The sequence below is a fragment of the Anastrepha ludens genome, chromosome 6, assembly GCF_028408465.1.
Source record: "Anastrepha ludens isolate Willacy chromosome 6, idAnaLude1.1, whole genome shotgun sequence".
NCBI lineage: Eukaryota > Metazoa > Arthropoda > Insecta > Diptera > Tephritidae > Anastrepha > Anastrepha ludens.
This window is the reverse complement of record NC_071502.1, coordinates 53251841-53264429: the sequence shown is the minus strand read 5'-3', so window position 1 is coordinate 53264429 and position 12589 is coordinate 53251841. Positions and strand designations below refer to the sequence as shown.

At 33.1% G+C, this 12589-nt stretch overlaps 1 protein-coding gene across 2 annotated transcripts in view; it reads left to right on the top strand.

The window, feature by feature from the left end:
• The window catches only part of LOC128865897 (GTP-binding protein RAD), a 187385-nt gene extending 175248 nt beyond the window's left edge, over positions 1 to 12137 (top strand). Inside the window, exons 8-10 of one of the 2 annotated variants that reach the window (XM_054106293.1) lie at positions 3389 to 3522; positions 4977 to 5096; positions 9058 to 12137. In XM_054106293.1, the coding sequence (XP_053962268.1) occupies positions 3389 to 3522; positions 4977 to 5096; positions 9058 to 9207 (404 nt within the window). In that variant the 3' untranslated portion in view covers positions 9208 to 12137. The remainder of the gene's footprint in view (positions 1 to 3388; positions 3523 to 4976; positions 5097 to 9057) is intronic. The other variant, XM_054106292.1, reaches the window with a different exon arrangement.
• The last annotated feature ends 452 nt before the right edge of the window (positions 12138 to 12589 follow it).

Sequence of the window (12589 nt, the reverse complement as noted above, 5' to 3'; positions counted from 1 at the left end):
CAAATTCAGATTTTCAGGATCTTTCTCGTGATTTACTTCTATCGGGAAGACAATCTGAAACGCTCGCTTCTCGATTTAAACAATGGAATTTAGTTGATAACGACTTCAGATGAATGATGATGATCGAATTTCTTACAGAGAAGTATGCAAAACTGATGAAGAGAATGACAAGTGTACCGTACCATACTAAATTCCAAAGGGCCGTTTCCACTGCATTTTTAGGTTTGGAACCAGTTCCGTTGTGTACTGCACCGTACCGCACCGTACCGCACCGTACCATACCGTACAGTGCTGCACTGCACAATACTCCAATAAATATTATGTGTTTATAATGACACTTGTTATCATTTTCATGCTTCGAAACGCATACCAAATCTCGTAGTAAAAAAAAAGAAAAAATCTTAAAACCCACACAACTCTATTAATTTTAATTCAATTACAGTCAAATATAGCTCATTCGACGCAAAATTAAATTTACTATAACAGTAGTGTACTAAAAAAAATTCTCAATATCGGATAATATCGTAAAAATTATGTCAAAGTTGAAAAAATAGAGAAAAAATAAAAAAATTCCAAATACTTCCGTCTACAGTCTCGTCAGTTGTCATTTCAGAAAAATTGTCAACACACTGTCAAAAAGGCTTGTTTTTGTTCTTTCGAACTAAAAAAGCAAATTCGAAATCGGATGGAAATTGGCGAAGTTGGGAGTGATTCTTCACATCAACCTACTGAAAAACGGTTTTATGGCCATAAAATGAGATTTTGGGGGTGTATTGGAAATTTCTCCTATACCATTTTTCTTAGTTTTACTATACCTACAAGTTGTGCTAGGTCTCCATAAAAGTATAATTTCACTGTCGCACAGTGCTATAGGTACACCGAATGTTGCGATTTGGAAAGGAAAGGAATAGAAATCTAGAATCCGTAACCGAACGGAGTACTATTGTTTTGCTATAAAGCTTCGAAATGTTTATTATTAGGTACACTAGCTTATTTAAATTTAACGAATATTTGACTAAAATTTTTAAAACCAAAGGGAAATTTGTTGAAGTTTTCACACTTCGAAATATTTTTTATTATTCGGGCTTGATTAAATTTAACAAATATCTGACTATTAAAAAAGGGAAATTTGTTAAAGTTTTCACACTTTCGCACATTGCATAGGAAACTATGTGATGCTTACATTTTGTGTATATAATTTGTTTAGCAGTTCTGTATAAAAAATAACGTCTTAACCAAGAGATGGGCATTTACTCATGACATGACACTTTATTTATTTTTAGTATTAAATTTTATTATATTAAATTAAATTATTATAATATTTGTCATCGAATTGTATTATAAGTATCTTAATATGGTATACTTGAAATTTGAATTTGAACGTCACAAATAAATCAAAACGTAATTCGATGTGGTAGTTCGGGTAGAAAAAGACAGATCAAAGCCATGTCAGGCGAATGCGAAGTTTAAGAAGCTATATTTTTAGTTTTTGGATAAAAGATAATCAATTATTTATATACTTTAAGAGCGCACATGAACGAGATGTAAAATATTATATAAAAATTGTTGACGAATACTCAATACTCCCAAAACTGCCGCAAAACGCCCACTACCAATAATATGCTTTATTTGGCGTCTACAAATCTTTTTATTCTGGCCTTTAGTCAGTACTTTATTGATAAAATGAAACAAATTTTAAATATTTTCTAAACTTTGTAGAACAAATCCGGAAATTAGTGAAGCTATTTATAATAAAAGAGTGGATACAATTTATTTGGATGTAAAAACACGCTTGCATATGTACAAATATATGATAGATAGTATGGAAAGGAACTATTTATTATATTTTTCTTAAGGGGGAAGTCTACTGTGACAAGGGAAAAAACAGGCCTATTTTCCGGATTTTATTTCTAACAAAATATTGCTCGTACATAAAATCTATTTAAACTTTTATCTTTATTATATATTTAAGTTTTTGAAAAAAAAATTTTAAGTCAAAATATTCAAAATGGCCGCTGTGGCACTTCTGCAAGCGCAGGTCCGCTTTTCTTAGGTGCCTAAACGGTGTACATGAAATCTTACGTTTCGGTGATCTAAAACAAAAAAACAAAATATTGTTATCATATACATAGTATTGACTCTCGTCTAACGTAGGATTATGTCGATAAAAAATTTTGGCGTTGAAAAAAAAATTCTTGAAATTTTTTTATTTTTTTTTGCCTAAAATTGATGTTACTATTGTTTATAACAATTTAACAAATAACGATATCAAAAAAATCCTATGTCAGACGAGAGACACTATTACAGAGAATATATAATTAAATTTTTAAGCTGATTCATTTATCAGAACTCGAGATATCGTGTACACCGTATACAAAAACTTAGTTTCGAGAAAAATGCGTTTAAAGTTTCAGTATAGCAGGTACGCGCTTTGGAGCGCTTCGGGAAAAGGTCGAAATTTCAACGAAGAAAAATTTAGCCAGCTGTAACACATATTGTACCTTATTTAAGAGGGTTCAAAGTATTTTTTAAGCTAATAAAAAAAAAATCGATTTTTTGAAAAATTCACAGTAGACTTCCCCCTTAAAACATTTTTTTGTAGTTGAAATTTTCTCATACCGGGAGAGTAAAATTTCACACACTTCACATATATGTACATTAATCACTGCATGCTCGAATAATTGGTGCTACCAGTAGTCTACAAATCAGTAGCCTATATTTAGGCGCAACAGGCACCTAGCTAATGGTTTGACTAATTGCCCATTTCAAGCACCCACTTGAAAATACGCTAATTGGTGGGCTTGAGGTACGTTTGCTAACGGTGCTTACGGGTAATTAAACTTAACGCAAAGGCTTCAAAGGCAAAATCAGCTAAGAAGCTCATTGGTGTATTAGTATTTGTTGTATAACAAGCGATCACGATTTCTAACACTTGTATTATTTTTGATATGGTTGCGTATTTTACGTCTAGCTCTTTGAAAATTTTCTAGATTTTTATTTTTCATTTAATGGAGGCTGTCCAGCTGTTCAAAAATACCATAAGAATCTGATTAACATGACAAACTTTTAGCAAAATCGTATAAATTGGTACCATAAATATTAGCAAGAAAAGAACGAGCTCAAGAATACAAGCGAAAAACCGAGCATCAGCAGTGCCTACATAAATATGCAATGAAATGTGTTGCTCTAAAAATTAGCTGTGTCACAAAGGATATCGAACTTTGAGGAAATTACCATAAAGCAAATTGTTTAGCGGTTTTACGAATTATTAGAGTTTTTTCATTTCACCTCAAATTGTTGAACTTTTTCATACAATAGCTTTAAATAACGCTGCATTCGTAATCTAAACGTTTTTCCTTCCCTTCCCTTCTCTCCTCTTCTCCGGCAGATGGCAAATGCGTCGCTTGCACTTTTGGCGCCAAATTTATTGAAGTCTCGGCTGGCATCAATCACAATTGCGACGACTTACTGGCTGGCACTTTGACACAAATTCGTCTCAAAAAGGATCAAAATTTATTACAAGTAAGTGCAGCTAAAACGCTTCCAATTAATGTTATGAATGAATATCTGTATGTGTATAAAAATAAATATTAGAACTAGTGTGTGTGTGTTAGTGGGTTTATGAGGAGTATAACAATGCAAAAAAGCGAAACGGGTGTATAATTGAATCACTGGAATCTGGTATTACCATGAAATTGGCAATAAATATGTACATTTTAACTGTCTGTCAGTTATTACAAAAAAAGAAACTAAGTTACAAAATTGCAAAACAACATCCTTAATACTGACACATGTACAAGCATAATGTACCACTTTCACCAACTCATACTATTTAATTTATATTCAAAAGAATTAATGCTTCTTATTCTTCTTGCTCTTCTACTTTATTCATGCTATCGATAACTAATCAAAAAAATCGTCATACCATCAATGAATATCAAAATTACCTTTACTAATATTAATCCCAAAACCGTTATTAATTTCTTGCAACTTGTAATCATCTTTACTAACACTTTCATAAATAAATTATTTTAACATTTCTTAAAACCAATTAACATTTTGTATGTGTTTAAAATTACACTATGAATATCACTACCATTACCATTACCACTTCCATTACCAACACCATTACTCTTGCTGTTACTTTAACCATTTCTATGATTTTTGCCATTGCCATTACCAATATTATTACCATTACAATTAACATTATTATACTACTCCTTTGCACTTAATACAATTATCACCATTACCACAAACATTACTATGGACTTTACTTTTATTATTAATCTATCCCAATTTCCATTACCATTACTTTATTATAATTATTACTTTTACTGCTATCATTACCATAATTATCACCATTATTTTTCACCTATCCTTACCAATATTATTACTTCTACCACCACTATTTTAATTACCATTTCCGTTAACATTACCTTTGTCGTTAACAATATCAATTCGTATGTTATTTTCAACTACCATTGCATTCAAAAACTATAACTACCATTAAACTTCTCCATTACCTTCATTATTATCATATCCATTACAATTACAATTATATTTACCATTACCATCTATTATTAACATTAACATTACCCTAACTATTACCCACATTATTCGTTCACCTTTACACTAATCATTACATATTCACAATTACCATTACCGTTTCCATCACTATCATCACTCCAACAATTATCAATTACACAACTTTCCACTAATTACTTTTGCAAACATTCCGATAATTCTCCTTACCACCCATATTTCACTTTTTCTGTTATTGTCACAACCAATGCCACTGATGTTACAATTATGCACCAATACACTTATCCCAACCAACTTGATTGGATCAACTGTAACTCCTACCTCTTCGAACATTTTTCTTTCGTGACCTAAAATTACTTGCGTTATTTCTTTATCGATAACCCAACCACTTTTCGTAACAGAATTCAGATGGTACTTTACGTACTGGTTCTAAGAAATCCAAAGAAAAGCACAAAGACAAAGATAATAAAAATAAAGAAAGAGAAAATGTTATTGGCAAGGCTTTAGAGCACAATGGCGCTGATTGTGTAAATGAGAAAAACTCAGAGAATTTGGTGAGTAAACGACAACCGCACAACTGAACTTTCAACCGATGGATCCCCTTTTCTTAAGTATTTACTTGTACCCCTGATGTAGTTAGACATTGCACTTTTTCGTAAAAAAAATGTCCTACGAAAATTTTTTTCTAACGCCCACTAGGGTCTTTATGGAATCATACATGTTTTTTAATTGTTATAACAAGTTTATGTATAAAAAAAGAACAATTTTATATTTAAAACTAAAATTATTTATGAAAGAATATATATAGCCATTTTTTGCATGATTGTATAAGTATTATATATTTAAATAATATTTTTTTTTTGTATTTGAAGATTTCTTAAATGTATTACAGTCGAACTTCTCTACAGTGAACTTCCATATAATGAAGCTCTCCTTATAATGAACTGGTTTCGAAGACACTGCTTTTTCGTTCTGCTTTCGGTGTATTTTTGTCTCCTTATAATGAATTTCTATATAGTGAAGTTTTCTATATAATGAACAAATTTTACAGCTGGAAATTCAAGCGTCCTAAGTTTTTGTCTCCATATAGTGAATTTTTTCAAAAGTTTTCTGTTGCAAAAAATTACAGTTAGATGTGGACAAACTGTAATGAGGGGAATCCCAAAATTAAAACAGAAAGAGCTGAGCTATTACAGTTTTATTCAGTGATTGAAGTTAAAATGACGCATCGAAGCAGCATTTCGCTTGAAAAAAAGTTATTAATGATTAACAAAGTTAATGAAGGAAAAAAAAAGGTATTCCCAATGAATTCGGAGCTCTTCCCTGCACTTTATCAAATATTTTAAAAAATAAGGAAGTGATTTTAAAAAATGCGGAGGATTTGGCAGTAAATACCAAACGCAAAAGACTTCGACCTTGTCATTTTGAGGATGTTGACGAAGCAATGCTGAAATGGTTACTCGTTGCACGTGGTAAGAATCTCCCTTTATCTGGACCATTATTGAAGCAAAAGGCCAAAGATTTTGCGGAAGCACTAGGACACCACGAATTTGAGGCAAGTACAGGTTGGTTAGACAAGTTCAAAATTCGGCATGGCGTTATTCAAAAGATATTATGTGGGGAAAGTGCTGACGCCAACATAGAAAACCGTGATGAATGTGTAACGAACGTCTTACCGAAATTAATTGAAAATTACAACATTAACGACATTTTTAATGCCGACGAGACTGCTTTGTTTTTCAAATGCTTGCCAACTAAAACACTGGCATTCAAAAATGAAAAATGCTTTGGTGGGAAGCAAAGCAAGGAGAGAATAACTGTCCTGGTGGGAAGCAATATAACTGGATCAGTAAAGCTAAAATTGGTGGTAATCGGAAAGGCCAAAAATCCGAGGTGCTTCAAGGGAATAAAATCTTTAGGTGCCGATTATGAGTTTAACAAAAAAGCATGGATGACCAGTGAGATTTTTACGAAATGGATTGTAAAACTCGACAAAAAATTTTGTGATCAAAACAGAAAGGTTTTGTTTTTTGTTGATAACTGCACTGCCCACCCTAAAGATGTAAGAGACAAGTTGAGAAACATTCATCTCGCTTATTTTCCTCCCAACATGACTTCGTTACTGCAACCAATGGACCAAGGCATTATCTACAACATGAAACAACATTACAGAAAACGAATTTTAACGAATATATTGACTCAAGTGGATGAGGGAAATTCTGTTATGGCCATATACTTGCTGCAAGCAGTTCGAAATCTTAGCAATGTATGGAATGTCTATGTTAAACCAGAAACAATCGCCAACTGTTTTAAAAAGTCTGGATTTTCAAACGATGCTATGCAGATTACATTTGAGCATTGGGATGAAGAGGACCTTCTTTCAATATCGGATTTGGCTGCTTTACAGTCTTCATTTAAAAAAGTAGCAAATATCGAAGCATCGTTTGATGACTACGTAAATGTTGATAATGGTGTGCAGACTTGGGACAACCCATCCGAAGAAGATATTCTCAACAGCATTTTTGAAAGTCGCGGAGTTCTAGCTGAACCTGGTAAGCATTTATCTTTTTATAGTCAAACAAAAATTTAATATGTAAATATTATTTCAGATAACGATGAACCCGATTTGACCGTTGAAGAATTGGCAGAAACTGAGGAGGCATTACCTACGTTGATACAAGCTGCTGCATCCATTAGCGTAATTAGAACCTTTGTGGAAATGGGGAGTGACGTGCCGATTAATGTTTTCAACTCTCTACATGATTTGGAAGCTTTTATTGAAAATGAAAAATGGAAGATTGTAATTCAAACCAAACTCACTGATTATTTTAAATAAAATTACATAAAAAATCAATGTTTCTTTATAATGAAGTTTCTATATAGTGAAGTCATTTTCAGGCCCCGTGCGAATTCACTATATGGAAGTTCGACTGTATTAAATAAAAAGTAAATAAAAATGTTTCTGCAAATACTCGTATCTATGTATTTTTATCAAAGCAGCACCAAAGAAGTTCAACCACAAAAGTTAAACAGTTGTTAAATCAATTCAAAACGCTTTCCATTTACTACCGAGGGATCGGCCAAGTCAATGCAAACAGCCCCATTTAAATATCTCATCCACAAACTTCAGCGATTTGATTTAAGCAAGGGAATATTTTTAAAAAATTGGCAAACAATTTTTTCACAATTTTTTAGCGAAGATGGTATAACACATTTCTTTATTTTACTGACATATTTTCGTCACAATTTAAAATTGTTTTATTAGAATTTCAAAAAGAAAATTAGTCACGCTGTTGTATATGTATAACAAAGCAAGAGTTTGAAGGCGCTCAAAATTTTCATTGATTTTTGAAAATTTGTTCCTCTCGACGATACTTCGCATTTTCTGCGTATAAAAAAATAGTGTGCGTTGTTTTTATATGAAAGAAAAGAGATTGCGCTAACCAAAAAGATCATCAAGATTAGGATAAGATAAATGGCTGCCCTTGCGAGGGGACACTTGGACAAATAATCAAAATTCGTCCGTTGTGATACCATACAGGGTGAAGCACAAGGAAAAGAACCAAACAGGTGGAAAAAGAAAGAAGGGTGATGACCAACAGTGCCTAATAACGTTTGTATTAACCGCTTCAAGCTACTGACGAAATTTCACAGATTTAACAAAAAAGTGAGAGTCCATATGTCTAACCTTTGCCCGACGAGAGCAGTGTAGCTGAGAAGAAGGTGCGGAGATGGTTCCACTGCAGAAAGGACTTGAAGCAATTCCAAGTCTCACCGCATGGGCACCTAACGGACAATGTCCGATAAGGATACCAACCAAAGAAGAGTCTCGCTAGATCTCGTGACTTTTCACTTTTGTGCACTAGTCCAGCACCCGCTGAGTTGATGCCAAGCCCATCTTTCTAGAAGTAGACCACAGTTTCTGAAGCGGTCCCCAATCCCATCGTTTCGCGATGAAACTGATTAAAACGTTATCAAAAATGAATGCGAATTTTGAAGCACTCTAAACTTGTGCAAATATTATACTAGAAATCAATAGACTACAAAACTACTTACGTGGCCAAATTTTTTTTTTTTTAATTCTGACTAAAGGTTTACAATTTAGAGGTAAATCGTTTGGCTTTTTTAATTTATACAAATTGCAAAACTTTAAGTTACATCGGGTTTGTTGCGGTATAACCTATACTTTTAAATTAAATTAATAGTTGCGAATTAAGTGAATAATCAAAACTAGGCTTAGTGTTAGTGGGCCATTATTGTAACCAACTCTGTGTATATGTACATATAAATACGTATATACTTATAGATATCATACTGTTAAATACATACACACCATATATTCTCCATGTGTCAAAACCCCTTTACAATATGTATTTGTAAATATTTGTATGTATGTATATATTTTTCAAAAACATGTAAATACTCTTAAATATCTAAAAAATAAATTAAAGCCTCTAATTATAATCAGGGCCTGAAGCTTTACTCAAACTGTTCTTTTTCAACAAACACTTTCAGGGCAATCGAGATGGTGCCTCCTCGCCGGCGCACTGGTATAAAAGTCGCAGCGTTGTGTTGGCCAGCATGAAAGCGCGCCAAATGCTAACCTGGATACTCGGCAAAGAGGATTCGAAATTCAAGCATTGCGAGAATTTACAAGTACTCTAAAGAGTAGCGCACATTATGGGACAAGATTTAAATCGACGTACAACTGAGGAATAATAGGAGGAATATAATTGGACTGTCAGAAAAATATGATTAAATCGCGAAATGAAAGTAAGCGGAACGAGAGTGTGTATGTACTTGTATATACTAAATAAATTTGTGTATGTGTAGATAAAATATTTCATAATAAAAGATCGTATATAATGCCATTTATTTACTTTATTATGTACTTATTATATTTAGCTATATTTATGTAGATAGCTGTAAACAATTTATATATGTACATTTGTATATTATATGGTAAACGTAGACGTATTTACTCCAACTTGCTTGAGAGTTTAGGTTAGGTGTGACATGAATCAATATTCTTATACCAATACATGTAGATTTCTATGTACTGGTATTTACATAATACATGCGTAATTGGATGACTTCCTTGAATCTCAAAATATTGTAACATGGCATAAGCGCATTAGCATTACATATGTTAGTAGCAGAGAGCAAACAGAGGGAAATTGTTGCTAAACTGTTACTTACAGAAATGACTGCGATCAAGCGCCTTTACAGTCAAATCAAAACCTACAGAATCAAACAACCAATTGCCCTTTTAAGAAAACCGGTTTCGTTGTAAATTTAATTGTACTGTAACAAAAGTTGCCACTGATTTACATGTATATGCAGACATAGTATACTTATATATACCAACCGTACGCGCATATATGAAATATGAAAAACATAATAACATATACGTATATATGTATAACATGTGTTATTATGTATGTAAATAAGAAAAATATACAACACAATGTATAGGTGGAAAAATATACTATAATATTATATTATATAATAAACATTTTTAAAATTAAAGAGAAGAAAGGCGCATACACTCAGAAAAATTAAAAAAAATTGAATTTCGTATAATTTATGACACAGAATAATCAGATGTACTACACCAAATACGAATGGTAAATTTTATTTCAGAAAGAACCAAATTAACTTCATATTAGCTCCATTTATATCAGAACAGGTCACTTAAATTCGGGGTTTACCATCTAGCGTTTGGGGTTTAATTTAAATCGGCTACAAATAAAATACGCGTGTAAGCTTTTCGATAGGAGCTTTCCTCTATGTTCCGCATAATTGCAGAACAGCAAGAAATGCAAAAGTCCCATATTAAAATATACACGAGTATGAATGGAGCTGGAGCTGCGCAATCAAATATTAGTAACTTACCCACAACCCACATTCCGCTCGCAACATGTAAAATGATAATTGATCGAGAATTTTACAGCATTGCTGATCGGAGGTGGCGAGTGGAAACTACTTGCGTTACGACCAGACAAATCTGGCCATTCTACAATCTAAAACAAACAAAAACCCTCTATCGAAACACGAACTAAGGCATATAATATCTCTTATCACCGGCCACTGCCTTTTGGGCACTCACGCACGTCGGCTCGGGGTTCCTCAAAACGACCTGTGCAGATACTGCGAAGACGAAGATGAGGAAGTATCGAGCAGGCATTTGCTGTGCAGTTGTCCCGGCCTAGCCAGAAGTCGACTCGCTCTTCTAGACTCTCCAACAATTGACAATCTTTCAGCACTCTCGGACCTGAAAATCGAATCTTTTATTAAATTCTCGAAACGAATTAATATTTTGGACCAAAATCTATAATAAAAATCTCGGTTAAGTGGGGAAATTATATAAAATAATGAGCTCTAGGGCAACACAACGAACCCAACTTGCGGTCTATGTGGCACTCCGATACGGGGTCAGCCTTAAACCAATCCGGAATGGTTGCAACCAAGGCACATCCACAAGGCAACACTAGTCTCGTATGCTGACGATTGTTCGATGACTTGTGGCATTGATGACTTGTGTTCCAAAGTAAACGTTTATTTTGCCAGCCTTTCTGTCATGAAAGGTGAAAACCGAGGACACACCAATACCGACCATTAACAACTCCGAAATTTTGCATGTCGTCTTTGACAGTTTACTCTTCTTCTCGGTGCATATGACCGCAATTGCCTCTAAGGTCCAAAACCGCAACAAGGCCTTCAAATCGCCAGCCGGCAGCACTTGGAGCAAAGCAATGACCGGTCGGTACTAAATGACGCTGCGCTCGTTCCTGATATTCAAACAAATTTCTTGAGATCGTCTATTTTTCAGAACTTATTTGCATGGATTGGCAAGCGTCTTCGTCAAATTAAATGTCGTATCAGTCGCTCTACTATTATTACCTTGTTGGTGTGCTTTGGTAGCAATCCTACAAAAAACAACAATAAGCAGCTGGCGCGGGGTCGAATTTGTATTCCTCCAATTCGTGGCATGGTATGCATGGATACTTATAGTTGCCATTTTGTGTCGTGATATGGACTGGAAATCTTTGCAAAACTTAAAGAATCCCCTTGTGATTTTTTTGTTGTTGAAAAAAGTACACATTACAAATGGATTACCACAGAATATTCTACTTCGGAACTCGTTAGATATGTCAGTTCCCGAAAATGTTAAATATAATTCAGAGAGCGTAAAATTACTTCAGAAATACTACTGCGAGAATTCAATAAGTTGCACACATTGCGGTATCGCTATATGGCACTCAGTAATTATATAAATTTGAAGAGAAGATGTATTCGAATTTTGTTGAATTTTGAATAACTTATTTGCTAAATAAAAAACAATAATAATAATTTTGAGTGATGGAATTCCTTACGCGCTACATTGCTAGTCTAGTTCACAAGTGTCAAATACGATTGAAGATTGGCATCGTAGCATTTACAGAAACTGTTAAACTTCCGATAGGGTAATTAGTTTTGCTCTACCTTGTATATATTACAATATTTTTAGTCAATTTTCGATTAAATTACGTTAACATCCAATTTTGAAAAATTTTCTGAGTGTAGTGCAATAAATAAACAAAAAAAAACAAAAATTAATAGCAGGAAATGAAAAGTGGCCACTGTAAAATGTATACTAATTTATTGATACATAGGAGTATAGAAAATAAAGAATCATACCAATAAATTGGTAATAAAATAAAAATAAATTAAAGAAAAAGAAAGTAAGTCTATGTAAATATTAGATAACGAAATTCAATTATTTATATATAATGTGATTTTTTTATTTTTTATTTAAAACAAATTCCCTTGTATATTGTTTTAATTTACAAAAGGGAAAAAACAGAAAAAAGGGTTGCCCTACTCCCGAATTTTTAAATTTTGTGAGTAATTGAGACTGCGTTTATTATTCAGCGAATTAGCGCTTTGCAATGTTGTTGCGTTTCTTTTTTTAAGAGTAAAACTCAAATGAGTAAACATAAACATTAAAATGTTAAAAAAAATTGCTCTAAAGCGAGCGACACGCAGCAAATCAAGAATAAATTTC